The sequence below is a fragment of the Ischnura elegans genome, chromosome 10 (genome assembly GCF_921293095.1).
Source record: "Ischnura elegans chromosome 10, ioIscEleg1.1, whole genome shotgun sequence".
Taxonomy (NCBI): domain Eukaryota; kingdom Metazoa; phylum Arthropoda; class Insecta; order Odonata; family Coenagrionidae; genus Ischnura; species Ischnura elegans.
The window spans coordinates 56,771,303-56,794,999 of record NC_060255.1 but is presented as its reverse complement, the minus strand read 5'-3'; the positions used below and the strand labels follow the sequence as shown (position 1 = coordinate 56,794,999).

Sequence of the window (23,697 nt, the reverse complement as noted above, 5' to 3'; positions counted from 1 at the left end):
TACGGAGGACGGGCAATTGCTCTAGAATGCCCTACTACGCAATTACAACCTCCCTCGTATAATCGGCTTAATGTACATTTTTAAAAGACTTACGTAGAGGGTGAGTTTTCAAAACAGGTAACAAACCATACATATATGAAGAAAGTGTTTTTTGAAAAAGCATGTTATTTTACGTGAACACGAGTTGCCACAAAGCATTCATCGCTTCCCCCAACTAATGAAACTACATCTCAAATACACTCCTAAAGGCAGTTAAAATATCAACAGATTTTTAGCGATAAACGGGTATAAAAAGGTTAAAGTTAGTATGAAAGCTGAGTCATACCAATATAAGGATTTTTGACCAGTGATGGACTTAAAAACGAATTTTTATAAACTATGCGAAAGCTAGCTAACACTGGAAAGCAACGTGACACAAAAACTTAAAATATCAACTCTCTTTTCCGGCAGGCGCGTCATCACAATGACAAGTGGTACCACACCGCCCCCTTGAGTGTATGCCCTGAAGCCACTATTTCATTCGCATACATGTCCTGGAGCCGTGCCCTGGGGTGGGGCCGTATGGAGTGCCACTAAAAACGTCATTATCATAGAATGAAGTTGGGGAGGGGATGACGGACAGGGAAAGAAATCTTCGCGGACGTTTCGTAATGCGTTGCAGTCTCTGGAGAAAGTTCGAGTCCCGGGCGGTCCTCCGGGCGGTTGGGTCGCCAGACAGTGCGACCACGGGGAAAGCCATATCGGGGCGCACGCATATCGCCGGGAGGGAATCTGATCCAGATGTGTCATGCAGAGCGAAAGGGATGAAAACGAACGGTCTTTCCTCCTCTCAGCTTTCTTCAACCTCACTACCTTACTAGTTTAAAACACCTTGCGATATCCAACTTAACACCTAGAATACACATTGGCCTTTCAGGATAAAGAAAATTTTGGAGGGAATTTGATCCAGATGTGTGATTCTGAGAAAAAGGGACGCAAACGAATGGTCTTTCCTCCTCACAGAATTCTTTGACCTCATTACCTTCCCAGCTTCCAAATAACACCTTACGATATCCAACCTATCACCTAGAATACACATAGACCTGCCAGAATGAAATATTTAGAAATGCTATGAGTAATAAGCAATCTTCAGTACCAAGTCATCTGATTCATGTTTTACACGAAAGCAGGACACAAAATTTACTAATCACTTCTATCTGCTGCCAAGAAAACGTTGAAAGCTTCCTGAAAGTATTTCAAGTACACTTGTGAGGAAGTAATTGTTGCTAACGCGCAGGTAACGATTTCAACGAAAGAAACCATTTATCTCTCACCGTAAGGGGTAAATTACAAATAAAAACTACATTTCGTAAAATAATCATCGTTACAAGTACAATTAACTTCAAAAGTAATTATTACAAGTTATCCGTTTACTTTTAGTGTTCCTCTGTAGAAACATTCATAGGATCACGATATTTGAGTGGCCCGTCGATTTATAAAAAGAAAAGCTTAGCGACGATGACGATTTATTTCACGACAACAGCTGCGCCAAAGGCGCGTTTCAGAGTGGTTAGAGGTTTTCCCAGGTCTCTGGTGATTCCAAAACTCACCCCAAACAGCCAGTGTACAAAAGAAAATGAATTAAAAATGGTGAATGTGCATCGTTGGTCGTGTAAAATGATGTTTGTGAGACAGAGAAACTTAAATCAATTTTTTTACAAATTTCAGGATCAATTGATCAGAATATATATTATACATTAATAAAGGGATAAAACTTTGCGAAGTTCACTATTATATAGTGAACTATTATATATTGAACTATTCACTATTATAAAAGTGAACCTTAACAAAGTTTTATTCCTATATTTCAAATATGGAGAGGTTTCACAAAGTCAAGCCTGAAGTTATCAGTTATATAATACATTGAGAAATGAAGTAGTTTAAAATAATATATTTTCAATTTTTTATTATTTTTTGGTATTATCATTCTGGTAAATTTCTTTAGATTTCTTTATTCATATTTTTCACAATTTTCAAGTGAAATTTCAGAGTTTTTTCGTCGATTTCGTACGTATTTTTTAAAATAAAAAATATTTATTGAAACAATTATTTCAAATTGAATGAAATGACATTACTAATCAATATGATATGATTAAAAGGAGGTGAAGACATAGGAGAGACTCATAGATGACAGACTTGTTGAGGCAGAGTATATATGTTGTTGGGATACTTATGAACGATCAAACATATCTTCGTATTCAGTAGATCGTTTCTTAATCGCCCGATTCAACACGAGAGAAAAATTGAGAGACAATACAGCTCACGACTTTTAACACTTTTGGGTCGATAACCAAGCGGAGAAACTCTCCGGGATACATTCATCCGTTCTATGGTCCATTAAAAAGTTTGCGACGAAAGGACGAGACACTTTCAGCCACTCGACCCGTGAAAACTTCGACGCAAAAACCTTAAGGGAGGATAAAAAAATTTAAAAAATACGATAAGATTACCATACATTTTTTTAAGGTTGAAAGAGGAAAAAATGAATAATGACACAACTTGGTATCTTTCAAGAATGGAATATTTTTTCATTCCCAAGGAGATTGACGAGGTATGGAAAAAGGAGTTACACCATGATCTTTTTATGAATCAGTGCTGGTGAGTGGCACAGCGTGGGGCCAAATGAGACCAAAGTTTCAATTTATCGCTCAATAAAACAAAATGAAAAGTTTTATTCATCGACGGAGCAGTTAAAACCCTCGACGAGACCTTAACAAAACCTTCTGAAGTGCTCTTCGTCCTCATCCTCATCGCCAAGCGAAAACGTTGTCTTTGCCAATTAAAGACATTTCAGCTTGAAATTATACGGTATATTAATTATCGTCAAGACTCTTTTTGTGCACATGCTCGTGGAGCGATTTAAAATTTCCGGTAATCTGAGTGTACAGAAATAAATAAATTCCACATATTGCTATCTTCAGTTCAAAGGCTTCCTCATTGATTTGCTGTACGTTTTATCTTAGATTTTTTACCTAATTGCTTGGCTCTGAAATCTCCCATTAAAGTTATGGCGACGCTTATGTGGAACACAAGGAAAACTATTTCTCATAATAATGACATGATGCCGAAAAACCAAATGAATGAAGTACTTAGTCATTTCCAATAGGGGTACGGTATTTACAACTTATCTAGTAATATGACGAAAATATACAAAAATATGTTACTTATAGTACTAATCACCATGCAGAAAAACTCAATATTAGGTGTTTCATTTGGCTAATTTTATTTGATAATTTTTGGTAATCAATTAAAAAAAATAATAATGATATTAGCCAAATGTATTAGTCTTGCATATTAAAACTGTAAAATAGAACTTTTAAATTACAAACGCATTTTAGGCAGGATTGCCATAATTAGAGAGGGGAGAGGCATACAATTTATTGATTCAGAAATACGGAATAACTCTATTTGACTCCAAGAAGAAAAAGGCGTCTAGTAAGAAATTTTTGGCGAAGCAAAATGGTCATGACGCATATGGAACAGATGAATAACAGCTATTTAAATGTTTATATTATTAAAATAGAGGAAATTCATAATGTTTCTGTACGATGCACTGATACAGCCGTATGAGCGATTATTTTCCTTGAAAACAAAATGGACATTCGATGGTTAATATCAATCGTTGGTTTGAGTGATTTAAGATGTGAGACTATGCGATAGAATAGGCACGGAGCAGGAAAATATAAACCCCCATGGGAAAAATCTTGTCAAGTGCATCCATTTCAGAGTAACCCCTGAAAAGGGGATTTGCATGAAGCTGCCCACTCTAATAAGATTGCGACCTCCACATGGCTGGTCTTTTATCCTTATTAAAAAATAAGCAATTTTTTTAGCAGTACACGAAGGCAGGAGAATTTTATATACACTATTGAAAGATTTGATACACAATTCTAGGTATTACATTCAAGGAAAGATTTGTTTGGGAGCAGTATTCCTAATCCGATTGGGAGGAGTTTTTCACCCAAACCCACGCTTTCATCGCAACTACTATTTCTTACTATCTACTTCGAAATATATGGATAGTTTTATTCTTGAATGTATCAAGTATAACGAAGTATCAAGCAGAAATATAATTTTCCGAAATGGAGAATCTTCAGATAGACCTACCCATTGATTTTACTCCAATTCTGTCCATTACATTTATCTTTATTCGAAATTAAATTTGAACGTAGATCAGGATAATTTTTTTCTGAGAAATTGTAATAAAAGATTACTTTTGTGAAAAAATATGCTTCCTGTAACGCCTTTTCCGACACTAATGCATCATGCCAGGAAAATAAAATAAGTATATGTTTTCGCAAAAAGGAACGAAATAGAGTATTGAAAGGAGAAGCATAAACAGATTTAAAAAATAAAGAGAAAAACATTCATCAAAAAATGATACTACTAAGTATATTCCAGCAATCGAAGTCCATAAATTAACTTATGAGTATTAAATTCACCTGCTAGCGATGCGGTCACTTGGCGCGTCATGTCATCGATCTTGTCGGACTCAAACTATATGAGTTACTCTGGAAATGTGCATTTATAATGGCCGCTATACACGGTGAATGATCACGCGGAAAAATTCGCGAATGAACCGTCATGCGCATGACCATTCAGTGAAAATTAGAACATGTTCAATTTTGTTCGCATGATCCTGTGAATGGACATGATCATTCACCATGATCATTTGGATTCATCATACATGATCATTCACCGTGTATAGTAGTCCACTATGTCCACTAAGTTTCCACCAACTATGGGAATTATGTAAAAAACGAAAAAATAATGCTCACCTGTTGCAAGAATGCAGGTAGCTTGCAGACAGGATACTCATCAGATGAGTTAGTGAAAAAGGGAGGTGAGACCAATTAGTGTGCTGATTAAATTTTAAATTAGCCCCTTTTATGAGTATATGGGAATGAATTTGGCTAGTTATATTATTATAATAAACGTATGACAAAAATAAAGGACAGGTTGAAAATTAAACTCTTTGTCACATCGAAAACTTCTGTTTGCAATATATCTTCGAAAGTAAATGTAACTATCAAAAAAGTAAAAAGTTGAGTACAACTAAAAGAACAGCTAACTATATCCTTAAATACTTTCTATATGAACATAAAAACTAGTGCGTGGTGCTAATTACATTTTGAATCACATGAAAATGCCTAAAATTGAGTTATCACACAGCCGTGTACCAAAGCCCTCATCGTCTGACAAACGGCCCGAAAGACGTTTCTATTGTTCTCGTGTAACTTGGTATTTTTTCGAAGCTAAGGTCTTCGTAATATGATCCCTGCGCGAGCTGTGACTTTCGCTATACACGGTGAAATAAAAAAATTGAAACTGCTATGCTTTTTGGAGGATGGATAGATAAAGTCATTGTATGCACATGCACTAAAAAAGCCAAGGCAAACCTTGTGGCAAATGTTTATAAAAGCGATTTAAAGTTATGAAAAATTGATTTTTGAATATCTACTATATGTCTACAATGTGTCTATTCTAAGAAAGTACGGCCACTGCTTGGCCTTCAAAAATATGTACTGGAAATTTAGATATTGAAAGTAATTTAACAAAAAGATTATTTATAGAAATGATACATTAAAAAAAATAAAATATTTATGATAAAAGAGCAAACATCGACAATTTTAGCAAAATTTTTTATTATTTGATTAATCAAAACTGATATGTAACTATGGAATGTCTCAGCTTAATTACCATCAATATACAAATCCAATTCAGCAAAATAAAAGGCTTGTCAAAATTCTAGTTCTAGTCAATTAAAAAAAACTGAATCAACATTCACTGATAATGCTGCAGACTCCTTTGAGAAAGCTAAAAGGAAATTGTGAGCTGCTTTGGAAATTTCAACTTTGGAATCAGAGGATGGAGCCCCTTTTAAGAAAGAAGCAAAAGCCAGAGAGGTTCCAATACTCAGGAAGAATACCCAGAAAACACCCTACCATCATCTTCCGCTCCACCAGCAGGCCGTCAGTTGAATAATGAACTATTGTCATACCAAAAACTATTATATTAGAGTAATTTAGTCTGAATTTTCCCAGTCGATCCAATTTGAATATGAATGTCTAGAAAATATCTTCTCAAGATATCTAGTAGATATCAGAAAAGCGGACACACAGATACCTACAAAATGTCTAGAAGATGTCTACAAGATATTTTCTAGATATAAGCTGAAGACGTTCAAGATATTTTGCAGACATTTTGTAGATATTTTGTGCTATGTGGGCAGTACTAAAACTTTACTAAAGACTTAAGAGTGAGGACAGAACACACATACATACCCTTATATCATAAGTTCTAATAACTTGCCGGTTGATGCAGATAACGCTATCCTTATTCTGTCCAAACTGTGCACAACACCATTTGTCAAATCCATCATCTGAGCAACCAGGAACAGACCATTTGGAAATGAAAGACCTGTAAGCATAAAAGAGGTTACATTAAAATTACATGAAAAAAACAGCAGCAGGTAAGTACCTAGGAGATTCATCCTCGTCAACTTCTCATGGTTCTTAAAAATAAAGCCCATTCACAATAACCTAAACTGGCATAACTTCATTGATTACAAACCAGACCATTCTATGTCAGCACAAATTGTGCATCTTCAATCATAGCATAAACTATGCGTCAATTGTGACATTGATTGTAGAGGACATGGATAGTTTTTTATCTCTCGTTAGACAGTACTCTTTGCAACAGTACTAATTTCATGATATACATATTTAAGCTTTCTTCAACTAATGACTATCCTAAGTTGAGCATTTTGTGGGAGAAATGATGCCTTGATGTTGCCGCAATTATATGGTCAGTGTGACACTCCTTCCTGTAGATTGAAAAATTGTCATTGCACCTTTTAATCGCTAAATCCAAGTTGTTCAAAGTTCCACCTGTCTCAGTTTCACAAGTGAATTTGATATTCTGGTCTATTTTATTTAGAAATGGAACAAAGTTGTCTAATTGCCTTCGTGAGCCAGTCCACACACAGAAAACATCATCTACGTATCGGTACCAACAGAATACGTTCATCACCAATGGATTCTTGGGAGAGAAGACGATCCGTTCAAAATTGTCCATGTATATATCTGCTAATAGAGGTGACAAGGGAGAACCCATGGCTAAGCTCTCGGAAGTGAAATGGCACAGAATCCCATATCTCGGGGAAACATCATCAAGACTGTCCAAATTGTTTCCGAAGACTGAGATAAGGTCAGTGTTCTACAGCTTGAGAAACTTAGGCAGCTTGTTGTGCAACACCAAAGACAAAATCAGTGATATGAAGCAGAGTGGAGTATATCAACTTGTGTGTCACGACTGCAATGGCACCTATGTTGACAAAACCGGAAGAAACTTCGACATTAGGATAAAAGAGCATCGATCACGTTTCATCAATAATAACCTTTCCTCGAACTTAGCTAGACATCTCATAGAATGTGGTCATGATAGTAATTTTGAACCAAAAATTCTCCACAAAGTTAGCAACGGTGCCAGACTCGACACCCTGGAGCAGCTAGAAATTCTTCGAGGCCAAAATTCCCAGTCATTAATCCGTCAACGAGCAATTGTATTCTTGGAATTCCCCCATTCTCAATGTGTTTTCTCAACCTACTCCCCTCCCCCTCTAAGTCTCCCGCACAACCCTGACCACTCCACCCTTCCTCCCCCGCCTACATACTCCACTTCCCCTCCCATTCCTACTGGCCCCTGACTTGACGCTGCTACCCAATCTCCCTTAACCTCCTCACCCTACCACCCAATCCATGATGCTGTCAACCATTCCCCTAACTTCCCCTCCTCCCTCTTGACTACTATATAAGTGGAAACAACTCCCATCAAAAGTGCCTGATGATGATACTATGTATTTGAAACCGGTTGCAGTATTTATTAAATTGTAGAACCTGCCATTGTCTTTCCTTTTTTGTTTCACCATTAGACGCACTTTGAGAGTCCTCATCTACATGGTTACACTTAGGGCCATGTGTGAGCAAGTCAGCACAAACATAGGACTTCACAAAATGAGCGGAAGATCTTGCAAGTCACATTTAAGGAATTGCGACTCCTCCTTTGATAACTTCTCCCCTACGATTTCAAGCAGAAGTAAGAATAAACACAACTTGATGATAAAAACCAATAAAAGCTACCGTTATAGCTGTTTGTGCAATAAGATTTTATTACTGTGATTATGAAAATTCTGAAATGAGAACAGCTATTTTTTTCAATTAACACTGACACATCATACTCACGCACTGCAATCAACACTTCTAATGTGGACATTGCTGGCAGTATCCATAGTAGCGTAATTTCCTTCATTGGCACCATCAAGATCAATGCTTGTGAAAGTAGCTGTTGAAGATTTACAATTGTCCACCGTACAGAACCTCAAAATCTCATCGCTTTCCATTGTTGAAAGTATTTTACATTTCCGACGCTGCCTAATTCCAACAAGGCCTGTGATTCAATGCAAAATGAGGATGAATTGAACAAATAAGTTAAAGTAATTAAAGGAAATCTAATGAGCAAAGTAACTAAAATATGCATATTCCCATACCATGTTCTTGATTAGCAATGATTTGATAGATGGGGCTCTTGTTTCCCATGTAAAACTTGGTAGTGTTTTCAAGTTTAGGGTCAAAGTAAACGTTTTCCCCCTTAGATAATGGAATGGCATCTGCAAAAACAATGAAAAATTATTACCAGTAGAAAAAAATTAATTCTTCATTAATAAATCATGTTTAACAGAACTAAATGAAAGCTCCAAAAAAAAAAATGGAATAATCAATGAATGTGAGGGCAAACCTTTTGTGAACTTTTAAAATAGAAATGCCACAAAAGAAAACGAGTATTTCGTGTTAAAAAGCTGAGAACTCTTATTGAAACATACCTGGTATTTATTACTTGAAATAACTTGATATATTATGAAGCAAAACAATTAATGACACATTCCACCAACCACGGCACTAACTATGCACTAATTACCAGCAACATCTTAATCACACTAATTCCCACAGGAAAAAATTCCCCCTGGACCAGGAAATGAACAATGGACCCCTATGCCATAACAATTATGATATTTAAAGGTTGGTGAAGTGAAACAAAAATTTACACCCATGTCTCGTATAGCGCAAGGGATGCGTTCCTTGGGGTCTTTGCGCTATACGAATTTGCGTTATACGAGAGCGTTTTAACATAGGGAAGATAGGGATGCGTTCCTGGTAGCATAGGTCTTGGGTATTGACTTTCCTCTAAAACATCTATATTCCCATAAAAAGCCTTAGAAAACATTATTTCTATAAATATTTATAGTTTAAAACATCTTTAAAGATAGTATTCACGCATTCAAAGACTTTTATTCACGTTAAAAAAATTCTTACGTGCTTTCGAAATTCCGTCCTGTCGTGCGGGTGGGCTAACATCTGCTATCTCAGGGGATCGTAATGCGTTGCCGGCAGTTGATGATTTTTCAAACTAGTCTAAAAACAACTATTGTGTCACCCAGGCCCTTTTGTCGCTCATCGAAATGACAGGAAAATGCTACTTTAAATGCCATTTCATAGCTAGCGGAGTTTGTGAATGATAAATCATTTTAATTTGAAGTCCTCCGAGTCATTAGCAGCTACGTGAAACAGTCTTTAAATGCCTTGAAACCTGACCCAGGTTTTCCTTCCCTGAAAATGAATGAACGAGAATGCATTCTTTTCCAAAAGAATATCGTCTCATCAACACTAAAAACTAGTTGAGGGGGAAAGGAGCCACTTTCAATAACAGCTTGGAGTTCATCAGAAAATGTTGTGGTGACTGCGCTATCAACACTTGCAGATTCACCTGATATCGCCGCACTGAAAATACCTGCTTGCCGTTTAAATTCTGGAACCAACCGGAGCTTTCACTTAATGTCTCGGAGCGATTACCACTCTCGTCTTTTTGTACTGATTCACCATGAACTTTCCGTATGTGTAGACCGCTTGGTTGAAGTTGGTGCGGCTGGGGTCACTGATATTTTAGCTTCGTCTTTATTCAGAATAAGGCATCGTGAGTTTAAACTTCCGCGCAATATCGCTTTGACGCTCTCCACTTTCAAAGCAATTGACCTCTCTCAAGTCCTCTTCTAGGTTAATGGTTTTTCTTGATAAATTCTTGATTTTTCTACACGCATTCCTATTTTTTGCCATATTCTCTTGGTTTTTATCCTGTATGGCTCTATCTAAATCACCTTCTTCTGCTGAACTGTATTCCTGAGACGCAGAAGGGCTATGACTGCGGGGAGGGAACGAAGCCATTGTGTTTAAGACTCTATAGCGGACCCTTTTATGTGTTGATGCTATTCATGCGCAACTCGGTCACCGCTCCATTTCTCCCCCGTGAATACCGATGACCTTGAAGGCTTTAGCGTAGACTCTCTACCTGGAAGTCAATCGCCCGGTAACCTACGACGGCAAAAATACGTCTCAAACCGTATTGCTGAAAAAAAAAACTCATTTCCACCAGCCCCACGCTTAATTAACGATCTAAATTATTTATTATCATTCTGTTAAGGAGACGAGATAAATCTTCGGTAGGCCGGCTATCTAGACCCTATGACGAGTAATACTTTTGGCAATTGCGCAGCAATGAATTTCGATTAATATATAAACAAAAAAGAAGATTTAAGGCAAGAAATAATATTAATATGCGTAAATTGATAGAAATTTCGTGTGTACTTAGCGCAAGTTCACGTTTTATCACGAGAGCGTTTAAGATTTTTGATTACGCTACACTGCGTTGCAATGTTTCCCCGAGGAACGAATTTGCGCTATATCGAAATTGCGCTAATCGAAATTGCGCTGTACGAGACATGGGTGTAGATAAGAACTGTACTGTTGAATTAAATTGATGCATTTTGCATTTCCTCATGAAGATAATAAAAGATGTTTTGAAACAGGCCGTGAAGTAAAATTTAAGTATTTATGAAAATTGCCAGAAACTTTTAAATTAGCAGTATATGACTGAGTTGTTGGTGGGGGGCTTTAACTTTGTGAAGTTATGCATCTTATATATATAAAAGAAAGTCGAAAATCGTGTTAGTTAGAACACTTATAACTCGAGAACGGCTGCACCGATTTCAATGAGATTTGGTTCTTTGGATTCGTCTCAGGCGGGGTTAACATATAGGCCATTAAAAAAAGGATAATTTCACAAAAAAAAATCATCTCTTTCCTATGGACATGCTTTTAGGAGTTATAGTAACACAACAATTGATAAGTCGGTCAAAACTACAAATTAAATAATTATTTTGGTTTTTACCACTTTAATAACTGCATTTTGTAACAATATAACATTTTAATTACTAAATATATTCAAAATATTAATTAAATTGAAATTACATTTTTAAAATTTTATTCGAGCTGATTGTAAGCCCAGCCGTGGCCCAGCTCCAGTTGACACTTCACTACCGTGTTTGTAAACAAATCTCCAAGCAATTGTTGACAAACGGTAATGTCCGTGTTCCTGTCAAGGAATCGAGTAGTTTTAACTCATTTCCTTGGAATGATTGCAAATTAGTTTCAGTGAGCTCATCAACAAAGAGTTCCAGAATATGATTGATCACCAAAAGAATCAAAGATGGTTGATTTAGCGAGCAAGAACGAAGATGTGGATGACTAAAACGAGGTAAATTCAAATAGTTCGTACTCTGCATGGATTCGAATCGTTTAAATGTGTAACAAACGAAGACGAAATCACCAACTATCTATCTGAATATTTTAAGTCCTTGGACGTACCTGGCTTACCAAGGCACGATTTACAGAAAAATGTAGTTTCTGTGCTCATGATCTTTCGAAGCCTAAACCAACCATAACTATCCAACGGAACGTGTTTGATCATTAAAAAAATTGGTGATGAATGTGATTCACGCAACTTTACTCAAAGGAAAATTCAAAGGTTAGGAAGTCCTCATTCCGTAGATTCCATGATCTCAACTCATATGCCCTTTTGAGCTTAAACGTATTCAATTTACAATTCGTGTTGCATTCGTGATAACGATTACAAAATCGCATGGTCATTCTTTCAGTTTTTGTGTTGTTTGTGCTCATGTGCTAATGAAAGCCCATGATTTTCTCATGGTCAATTTAGCGTCCTATGTTCACGAGTCGATAAACCATCCTCTGTATTTCTTCCTTCGCTTCAAGTGCGTAGCTAGGATAGGGGGTTTTGGGCGCAGCTAATACCACGGGTCTGTAGGGTATAGAAAACTCGCTAAGGTAAGCGGGAAGTGTGGGGGCACTTCCCCCAGACATTTTTTAAGATAAATGGTTCAAAATAGTGGGTTTTGTGGCTGTGTGAATAGTTAAATATGTTTTGTTTGTTAGTCATCCGTCCCCCAAATATTAATAACAAAATCTTTCATAAAAAAATTCTCTAAGCTCTTAGGGGGGGGGGGGTGGTTTATCCGCCAAAACCTCCCCTCGCTGCGTCACTGCTTTGCTTCGCTATATTTATTTAGCTTCATCCGCTTCATCTTGCGCCTGATAACAAAACAAAAACTGTTGTTTCTCAGAAGAAGCTTGACGCAAGACATTAAACCCGAATGTGTAGGGCTCACCGTGGTGCGTTTACTCATGCAGTACGTTTACGCAGTGCATTTTTTCCAAACAGAGATACTAAAACTGGCGCGCTTTAAGTCATTTAATGCGAATGCTGCTTCATAGGGGCTTTTCTTGCACGATTTTGAGCATCAGTCAAGCGTCGGTCTGGGGTCGTGTCAACCTGCCCCCTGAATGGGCCAAGTGTATGCAACAGACTTGGACCTAAAAACATTTTTTTACAGCTAATAACGCAAATATCCAACAACTGAATGCGTATATTTTTTATTTCATGAATTGCTTTATTAAACCACAATGCCCAAAATTTCTTAAGCTAAAACGTAATAAAATTTGTTGAAAAACATCCGCGTAAACGTGCTCCGATTCACCCTATGTAGATTCAATAAAGAAAATGTCTTTCTGACAAGCAATTTTGGTACTCATTTACGTAGTTTTATTGAATTTGTATCCTTATTTTATTATAATAAATTAAACATGATAAAAAACGATACAGCCGCTCTTGATTTATAAATGGTGTAAGTAAACTGTAAGTTCATTGATTGTTAGGCGGTACGAAGTTCGCCGGGTCAGCTAGTACTAAAATAAAAGGCACTTTGTACATTCCACACTTAATTTAATAATTATCAACCGATTTTGACGTGTTCTGCGTCATTCTAAGTGCAAGTGTAGAAAGTAAAAGGTGGAAAGTACAGAGTGCTTTTAATTTAGTATATGATGGAACTACTTCAACACACTAACCTTAGTACTTGAACATAAGAAAATAAAATGCTAACAGCTGCATGAACAAAATTTTTTTCGACAATACAGGCAATGAAGATGCAAAGAAAGTCAAAGAAGGCCACAACTGCAAGGAAAATGATCAATAATGGACTAGCCACAATCTTTTATGATGTTCTCCATCACATTTTTGGGCTTCTCATCTAGGATTATCAATGCAATAAGCATCTTTCACTACCCATGTGGAAGTATTTTTTCCAACACTACATGCATTGATGAACTCTCCCAAAACTATATGCATTGATGAATTTTCAAAACTGTTAGATATCCTTTTCTTTAACCTTTCAGCTGGACTGGTGATAAGTAGCTAGATTTCTAATATCCCACTCTGTGAGGGAGGTTAGAGCCTTTATTCCACCTGAAGGGGCAGGGCACATAAAATACCTGAGTTAATCCCCTGCCAATCCTTATTCGGAGGGTCTATAGGGAGGACCCTACCACTATTGGACAGATTAATGGAAAATCGGAAATTTTGGTGAAATTATTTAAAAGCCTATGGTGTAAAAAAAAAATTATGCAAAGTTTGTACGTAATTTTCAGTTTAATTTTAAACCAAACTCCGGGAAAATCAGTTGAAAAATACCCATATCGATATATACTCCTCTATGCAGCAACATTTCGTTAAGGCCGCTATACACGGTGAATGATCGTGAGAATAAAATCATTCTCAGTGAACAACGGAAAAATTTACGAATGAACCTTCATGGGCATGATCATTCAGTGAAAATTAGAACATGTTCAATTTGGCTCACATGATGCCGTGAATGATGGCATGATCATTCACTGTGTATAGAGGCCTTTAACTCCAGTCTCCAGAGCACATTGAGAGGATAATGGATTGGCAGACTAGTACACCCATGTCTCGTATAGCGCAAGGCATGCGTTCCTTGGGGTCTTTGCGCTATACGAATTTGCGTTATACGAGAGCGTTTTAGCATTGGGAAGATAGGAATGCGTTCCTGGTAGCATAGGTCTTGGGTATTGAATTTCCTCTAAAAACATCTATATTCCCATAAAAAGCCTTAGAAAACATTATTTATATAAATTTTTATAGTTTAAACATCTTTAAAGATAGTATGCACGCATTCAAAGACTTTTAATCACGTTAAAAAAAATTCTTACGTGCTTTCGAAATTCCGTCCTGTCGTGCGGGTGGGCTAACATCTGCTATCTCAGGGGATCGTAATGCGTTGCCGGCAGTTGACGATTTTTCAAACTAGTCTAAAAACAACTATTGTGTCACTCACACCCTTTTGTCGCTCATCGAAATGACAGGAAAATGCTACTTTGAATGCCATTTCATAGCTAGCGGAGTTTATGAATGATAAATCATTTTAATTTGAAGTCCTTCGAGTCATAAGCAGCTACGTGAAACAGTCTTTAAATGCCTTGAAACCTGACCCAGGTTTTCCTTCCCTGAAAATGAATGAACGAGAATGCATTCTTTTCCAAAAGAATATCGTCTCGTCAACACTAAAAACTAGTTGAGGGGAAAAGGAGCCACTTTCAATTACAGCTTGGAGTTCATCAGAAAATGTTGTGGTGGCTGCGCTATCAACACTTGCAGATTCACCTTATTTCGCCGCACTGAAAATACCTGCTTGCTGTTTGAATTCTGGAACCAACCGGAGCTTTCACTAAATGTCTCGGAGCGATTACCACTCTCGTCTTTTTGTACTGATTCACCATGAACTTTACGTATGTGTAGACCGCTTGGTTAAAGTTGGGGCGGCTGATGTTTTAACTTCGTCTTTATTCAGAATAAGGTATCGTGAGTTTAAACTTCCGCGCAATATCGCTTTGACGCTCTCCATTTTCAAAGCAATTGACCTCTTTCAAATCCTCTTCTAGGTTTATGGTTTTTCTTGATAAATTCTTGATTTTTCTACACGCATTCCTATTTTTTGCCATATTCTCTTGGTTTTTACTCTCTATGGCTCTATCTAAATCACCTTCTACTGCTGAACTGTATTCCTGAGACGCAGAAGGCCTACGACTGCGGGGAGGAAAGAAGCCATTGTGTTTGAGACACTATAGCGGACCCTTTTATGTGTTGATGCTATTCATGCGCAACTCGGCCACCGCTCTATTTCTCCCCCGTGAATACCGATGACCTTGAAGGCTTTAGCGTAGACCCTCTCTACCTGGAAGTCAATCGCCCGATAACCTATGACGGCAAAAATACGTCTCAAACCGTATTGCTGAAAAAAAAACTCTTTTCCACTTGCCCCACGCTTAATTAACGATCTAAATTATTTATTATCGTTCTGTTAAGGAGACGAGATAAATTACTTCGGTAGGCCAGCTATCTGGACCCAATGACGACTAATACTTTTGGCCATTGCACAGCAATGGATTTCGATTAACATGTAAACAAAAAAGAAGATTTGAGGCAAGAAATAACATTAATATGCGTAAATTGATAGAAATTTCGTGTGTACTTAGCGCAAGTTCACGTTTTATCACGAGAGCGTTTAAGATTTTTGATTAGGCTACACTTCGTTGCAATGTTTCTCCGAGGAACGAATTTGCGCTATATCGAAATTGCGCCAATCGAAATTGCGCTATACGAGACATGGGTGTACCTCAACAGAATGTAATGATACCCATAACAAGTCAGGAAGGGGTACTTAGGGTAAGAAGGGATGGTTGCCAACAGTCTCCATCGGGAAAGAAAGAGTTTTGGTCACAGAGATAAGAATGACCCGGGAGAGTGGGTACAATAGGGTGGTTTCCTATTATTATTTTATTGCCTAAATCGAAAAATTATTACTCCTGGAGTACTTATTTCGCGCTTTTAGATTTTTAAATGACGATATCTATTTTTCGCGATTAAATGAAAAGTGAAAAATTTCAAGCGCGCAAAAACGCGACGCGTAAGTGGGAAAGTCCGTGCGACGCATTTCTGGTTCCCCCTCTCTCCTTGTGAAGTGACCTTGATCGAGGCTCTGAGCGCTGATAGGACGCAGGATGCTAGCGGATAGCAGAGTACCTTGCTGAATGGTAGCGCTTGGCTTAAAAAAGGTTTATTAATACCTTATCAAACGAAGAAAACTTTCCGACCTTAGCCAGTTTTAATAGGTGATTATTAAGACATGTTTCCCTGAGCTCTGTGCCTCATGAATGCATTGGTAACCTCAGACAATGTATAACTCCTATCCTCTCGTGTAGAAACTAGGTCCCTGTGACGTCACGCGGAGAGGAATCGCATGGGCGCCAATCTGGCCTTTTTCAAATGAGGATAAAATTTGACCCTTGCCATTCGTCTAAACCGGTATTTCAAAAACCAAATAATTTGTGTATTATGAATACACTAATGGTGGGTAACGAATCGCAATCAATGCCTATCGTTTTCTTTGATGAAGGAAACTACCCTATTAGGTGGTCAAACACTGTTGTGCGTATTTCCTGCAGTCACCAGTACACTCATGCATGCAAGTTTCCTGCAGCAGAAGACTTTATGTAAAAATCGTACATGATAGCACTGCAAGCTGAGATACACATTAGTAACGCATAGCATCTTCAGTGAAGCATGGCAAGAATAGACCATAAAAATAAAGTGATGAAGAGATAAAATTTTGCAGTTTCATAAATGTTTTAGGAAATATTTAAATCTTTTCATAATTTGAAAGTGTGTATTTACGTACCATTGTGGCTAAAGCATATTTTTGACAATGGATTTTTTAAAGCTTTTCTTAAATTAATCTATGTATTTCCAAGAAAAATAACTTTAAATAATGAGTATAGACCTTTATAGATACATACTTTAAGATACTTCTTTTCAATATTATCAATAACAGATACTTTGTTGCTTCTACAAAATATTTATAAAAATTTCTGTTACCAGTTTCAGCTTTTGCATCATTATTAAATAAAGAATATATATTTTCTGTATTTGATAATGGTGCAATAGCCGAAACTGGTAATAGAAATTTTTATAAATATTTTGTGGAAGTAACAAAGAGTCTGTTATTGATAATATGGAGCCCTACCGCCATGTAATAAGCTTCAAGTTTCGATTTAGTTTTCTTTTCAATAACTTTCCCACTTATTTCTATCTCCTCTTGATGAGTGCCAAGGTTGAAACATTTACTTGAAATTTTAAATATAACCTGTACTCACCCAACCTGTCAAAATGATTTCCACCAGGTCTCAAAAGAAAATCTTGTCCATTGAATGCAACGTGACAGAGGCACCCACCTGAGTAGTACCAGTTGTAAACCTGAAACACAGGGTAGCACCATCAGCCACACAACTTAGTGTTTACCAATTGCAGAAAACAAAGAAATTCAGGCAGGAATATTACGAATCAGCTCTCTACCAAAAATTAACTACTAGTAAACAGATCAGAAACAACCACTTGCAGGGACAATCAGAATATACCATTAGATAACACAGCCAATGTTTTCATTGTAAAAGAAATTCACTGTAATAGATCATCATCGACAATCATTCACAAATAGTTTAAAAGTTGATTGGTGAAAGAAGCATAAAATTACCAAATGATTGTGTTAATAACTGAAAAAAAATAGCCCACCTGTATTAAATTTGAACATTTAATATCCGAACTGTGGATGCTCTACATGCATATCTTTAAGAGGGTTATAAGTACAATGGGGATCTAAATCATAGAGCTCTATTCTGAACATGAAAGCTTAAGATATTGAATTTATGAATGATTAAATAATCAACATGGAAGTCACTTTTCTATGCTGGTGGCTGTGTTTGTAGGATGTCTCGGCAAGGTCTCACTGAACTTCACGTCAGCCCATGGCTTCATCCTCGATGCTTTAGGAGATTGTAAATTCACTCATTAGAACACTCCCTAATGAGTTTTCACTTACATACTCCAAACTTTATGTTATGACCCAACATCAAAACCAAGTCCAGAATATAAATATAATGACATAATATAAACTAATTAATTGAAAATATTAAATTTAGCAATGGAAACAGGAAATCTATAATTATCACTATTTAATGTAGTAGAAAATCAAGGACTCTTGGGCACTATATACAGATAGAAATAGGTAACCATAGAGGCAGATTGAATTAACAATAAGGAGGTATGTGTTATATTTCAAAGTCTGCCACGTGAACAGAGTCAAAATATATACATGAATTGCCATGAGAAAAAATTCTCCTGGACTGAGAATTGAACCACTGACCTTCGGCTTTCCGGGCCACTGTGCAGACCACTATTTTTATTTTATTCTCAAACAACCGAATACAGCTCATTTAGGCCATTTTACATCGGGGTATTCAACAAATTTAACAAGTAAACATTCACGAACAACCATGCCCTGGACAGGGGAAACCTACCCAGGCGGGACTTGAACCCACGACCTCTAGTTTGGCAGGCGAGGACGTTACCCCACCGCGGCCAGCAATGCTATTCAGGTTCCTGATTTGTACAATTGCCATGGGAATTCAGGAACCTGGATATCGTAGAGGTCTGCACAGTAACCCAGAGAGCCAAATGTCCATGGTTGAATTTGCGGTCCAGGGGAATTTTTTCTCATGGCAATTCATGTACAGCAGACTCTCGATTATCCGGCTGCAGTTTATTCGTGTTTCAGATTATCCATGCGTGACTTCGCACAGGGACAGGGTAGTTTCTGACATTGCGCAGGGGTTTCGCAACATTCGTGAAAAAACACCGTACAAATCTCTTTTCAGAATCTGTGATCTCACAGCCACAGATGCGTGGTTTTCAGAAACCAGGTATGGTATGGAGAAGAAGGAATATTAGTCACCGCTGAAAAGATTGCAGTTGGGAAAAGGAAGATATCTAAAATAACGGTGTGTGTAGATATTAATACATTTGATTTATGTAAATTGTTAAAATTACATGGAATTAAAGTGAAAGTTTGGATTATTTGTACCACCTCTCCCCATTTGTAGCTCTGTGGATTCTCAGGATTTTGCTGTATAATAGGAGGGTAGTTGGATCAGTTTAACCCTTTCGTGCCAAACATCGGGTGGAACTGATGGCAATTTCATGAAAACCGATTTAGACTAGTTGTTGGAGTCCGTTGCTACCACGCGGAGGGCCCACGTTCAAAGCTTCATGCAGGCTTCTTATTTGCCAGCCTTGGTGGCGGCGGGGTAACGTTCTCGCCTGCCAAACAAGAGGTCACGGGTTCGAGTCCCGCCTGGGTAGGTTTCCCCGGTCCAGGGCATGGTTGTATGCGTGCGTTTACTTGTTATATTTGTTGAACACCTCGGTGTAAAATGGCCAATAAGAGCTGTATCCGGTGGTTGGTGAATTAAATAAATTAATTAAATAAAAATAAAATTTTCATACGCAGAAGACCTGACGTCTGGTACGGCTTTGTGGATTTTTCAGTTTAAACGTCCTGATGTCTGCTCTAGCCGACACGAGGGAAGGGAAGTGACCGCTGAGGTAGCAATTGTTGGATGCATTCAGGCCTGGCCTGAGACCCAGCTTAGCGAGACCTTAGGGCCGCTCCTTGGCAATTAAGCCCGACCATCCCCCTCATTTATGACTATCCTCCATTTGAAGGAGTCCATTTGGAAGTGGTAATGTTGTCATTGATTTTTGCTATGATATATTTTGTTGCATACTACAATTTTTCAATGCTTTGAAATATATTCTTAGTTTTGTTCCATGCGTAAGCAACTTTTAAACAAAATTTTAGCATTAACAATAACGAACTTCTGGACTGACAGTCTTAGTACCTTGTGTTCACTAACGCTAGGAATCTATGTAAAATTCCATAATGCTTAAAAAAAATTCTGGTGATTCTTTTAGAAGAATAAATTACAAAAATCAAATGCAATATTTGATGGAAAAAAAATGCTGGTGACACAGTAAGTTGACCGTGGAATTGTGCTAAGGTAGGGTTTGAGGGTCTAGTCAGGATAAGGGCCAGGCACCCCATTAAGTTGTGTCCCAAATAAAAGGGACAAGAATGCCAGTGTAACCCCACCCCAAATAAGAACTCCGCACAGACAAGTTTAAATTTTTTTTATGCTACTCGTAGCACAGAAAGGTTTTCTTATTGTAGGCACCAGCAGGAAAGGGTTAAAGGTGGGGGACATGTGAATGTTATCAAAGAATTGAATGAGGTAAAGGTAATGAAAAACAAAGATTATAAGAATACCGAAAGTTATCAATAAACATAATAGGGATAATACTTGATCAACGAAAAATTAATCCACTAATTTGCTGAAAGACGTAGGCAAGGTGACAATGATGCATAGGCATTAACGAAAGGTGAGATGGGGAGGAAAAACTCGCAAGAGCAGACTGCAGAGATACTATGTATGATAAGTGGAATATAAAACATTCCATTTTCCCATCAATAAAACAAACTGGATTTAAAAGTAGTTTCAAATGATGGTGATACAACTAATTAGTTAATAAAGAAAGGACCCTAATACAATTAGTGGAGAACTACTGGTAAAGTAAAATAGTTCATGTAAATCAGTTGATATTTATTTGTTCTGTTTGATTTTCCTTAAAGAAAATTGACATATGCACCTAAAAAACAGCAAGCCAAAAATCAATGCCCAAAAACTTAGTTCATGCTGCGCAGAAAGCACAAGAAATTTCATTATGCTTTAGTTGCAAGTCATACAAATTCTGGACAATTTCAGATCTAAACCTTTCAGATGGGCTCCCCAACCTAACTGTTATAATCCAAGCACGTTCAAGGAGGAGCAAATCCGGTCCTTCATTGTCATGATGTTTTATGAGAGAAGAGAAATTGTTACAAACTAATAAAAACAGCTGCAGCCAGTGACAGGAATATTCACCATCCTGAGTGGCTACAAATTTTCTAAAAATTAAAATAAGACTAAATATGAAGATAATACGGATGTTGAGGGTTGTAAAAATGAATATATACAACCCCAACTTTGAAACTGTGGAGAAAATGAAATTATCAACATAGGTACCTCACTAAATAGCATGCCTGTTTACTACTTCAATAGTGACTTTTAAACCTAAACTTCAGTGACTTCCATGACTAGTGAACCTCTAATCGTATAAATACGAATGCATCATAATAGCGGACAAAGATATTAAAAATCAGTACAGAAAAAACTACACCAGTTTTACCATATGGTTTCACAGGTCATTTAGGCTGCGGCATAAACAGAATAGCCATGTGCGAAGTCATTAGGCAAATTTACAGCAATGTCCTCTCGGGATTGCGTAAAAGTAAGACGACGAATCTGCGCAGAATTTCGAAGGTATAAAAAAAGACAACTAACCCCGTCAAATTCGCTACAAGGATCATATTCCAGCAGCTTTGATAGCAACACAACATGCGATGGCAAGCGTTTCATTTTCTTTTTTCGCTGTAGCTCCTTTTCAATCATGGGCACGTCCTTGTATCCTACAAAAAAGGATGAAAAGGAAAATACAGATACACTTATTAATGATTCAAGGACGGTAAATACTAAACGGAAAGATCTTACGTTTGCGCGCTAAAACAAGGGCGAGCTCCCGTTGTATATTTTCTTTCCATCGCGCTTTCTGATGAACGATATCCAACCCCGGATCTTTTCCGAAAAAAACTAGAACGAAATTTTCAAAATACTACAATAGATTCAACAAATAGATGCTTCAACCTAAAACAACACATACACACACTCACAACTTTTGGGTGCTTCTTTCATCCGTAGTAATGGCGCCGGGAGAGAGTATTTAAAAGGAATGGATTCACCAGAAATTAACCGAGGATCCAAGTCATCTACCTCGCCAAAAAGTTGTATGGAATGTAAATTCGGCCCTAAACACGAGTAGTGCGGATATCTTGATAGGTATCGATTCGTTAAATTCCCGCCCAAATTCTTGGAGACATCTCTGAAAGCCATTAAAAAATTGTCCCTTTAATACAGCGTGCGTAAACATTACTGCTCAGTACAGCTATTGTCATCGGCAAGCTAAAAATTCTATACACTCATCAGCATATGCGAACAGCCATAACCTAACCGTCAAAACATCAGCCACAACCAATTCTGCCAAAACGAATGCACATGTTGGTCATTGTCGATGCGCACATTTCTTTTACGCTTCGTACTTGTTTATACAGATTCACAGGGCGCTGAATATGATTTTCCTCTGAGGATTTTCCAACATTTCCTCTGACATGAGTTATGTGTACAAGGGAAAAGGTGGGAAGTGCTTTGATTACGAAAATAAATCAAATTTAATTGAATTAATTATATTTCTCAAATGAATGGCCTAGCATCAAAAAATACCAGAAGCTATGGCCCAGAATATATATAAAATTTAATCAGGGGTTGTATTCCACATAAATTATTTAATAGGAAGCAGGATGATCGTCTTGACACCGACAAAGTCTTGCACCAAAAATATAAGGTGCAGCTCATTGAATAATAATTTTATTTTAAATCACTGAAATATTTCCAGAATCACCTCATTATATCCTCTTGCCAAGCAGATGATCGTACCTACCATCATCAAGAAAACAGTGAAACTGAGCTCAAAGGTTGAGATAAACAGCTTCACAAACATACTTCAAAATGCCGCAATTTCATTGTTATTTTATTAGATTCGCATATCTATTCCTACAAATTATTTCCAACGTTGAATGGAAAGCTTTCCAGTTACCTACCCTTAGGGTGCTCGCATAGTGAAGAGGTAAGAGGTGGAGGTGGAGGTGGAGGTAGAGGTAGAGGTCGCGGTACCTCGAGGTAACACAAATACATTGTGTGTTATGGGCGCGCGCATAGTGAGCAGGTCGAGGTAGAGGTGTACCTCGCGGTTCACCAGGAGGTAGCGCGGGACCGCTTTCAAAGACAAATCGGCAAGCTAAAACCTGAGAATGAATGAGACTTTGTCTTTTCGAGCGGTGTACCGCGAGGTTCATCGGGAGGCTTCTCCGTGATTGGTGCGTTCTAGGCCCCCCCTACCACTCTACCCCTCCCCAACCGCTACCCTATTCCACTGGGCGCTACTCCGACACAGTATGCGACGATGTATGCCTACGGTTCTGTATTTTAAAAACTTTTTATAGTGTTGGTTAGTTTTTCTTAATAACTGTGAACGGCAATAGAAGTGAAATGAAGGAGGAAATAATTATGGTAGTGCAAAGTCGTCCAGCTCTGTGGGACAAAAGAAACAAACACCACCACAACCGTCACGTGTTGGACAAAGAATGGAAGGCTGTAGCAGCCGAATTGAACTGTACAGGTATGTCTAGACTAAATTATACAGGGTGCCCAGCTCTGGCTGTCCGAAACTGTACGGGGTTATTTGTAAGCAAAAAATAAACAAATAAGAAAATACAACATGAGGTTTGTCTGA

At 37.6% G+C, this 23,697-nt stretch overlaps 1 protein-coding gene across 3 annotated transcripts; it reads right to left on the bottom strand.

Annotated features, from left to right (window-relative positions):
• Window positions 1-6,250: 6,250 nt before the first annotated feature.
• Window positions 6,251-22,409, bottom strand: LOC124166698. Of its 3 annotated transcripts, none has more exons than XM_046544345.1 (7): window positions 22,016-22,409; window positions 21,843-21,941; window positions 21,636-21,760; window positions 17,517-17,616; window positions 8,588-8,707; window positions 8,283-8,487; window positions 6,251-6,459 (listed from the first exon to the last, which is right to left on the bottom strand). In XM_046544345.1, exons 1-7 carry the CDS (start codon window positions 22,239-22,241, stop codon window positions 6,285-6,287), a joined length of 1,050 nt encoding a protein of 349 aa, XP_046400301.1. In that variant the 5' UTR covers window positions 22,242-22,409; the 3' UTR covers window positions 6,251-6,284. The 3 variants fall into 3 exon arrangements, with proteins under 3 accessions (XP_046400301.1, XP_046400302.1, XP_046400303.1); XM_046544346.1 differs by having other exon boundaries at window positions 22,022-22,409; XM_046544347.1 differs by having other exon boundaries at window positions 6,304-6,459; window positions 8,287-8,487.
• Between the last annotated feature and the right edge of the window lie 1,288 nt (window positions 22,410-23,697).

Excerpts from the sequence above, each read along its gene's own strand:
- LOC124166698 (XM_046544345.1), bottom strand. The coding sequence starts at position 22,241 with ATGGCTTTCAGAGATGTCTCCAAGAATTTGGGCGGGAATTTAACGAAT. Across the intron at positions 21,761-21,842 it reads CCTTGTTTTAGCGCGCAAAC|GATACAAGGACGTGCCCATG; the intron begins GTAAGATCTTTC and ends CCTTTTTTGTAG. Across the intron at positions 8,708-17,516 it reads AAATCATTTTGACAGGTTGG|ATGCCATTCCATTATCTAAG; the intron begins GTGAGTACAGGT and ends TTGTTTTTGCAG.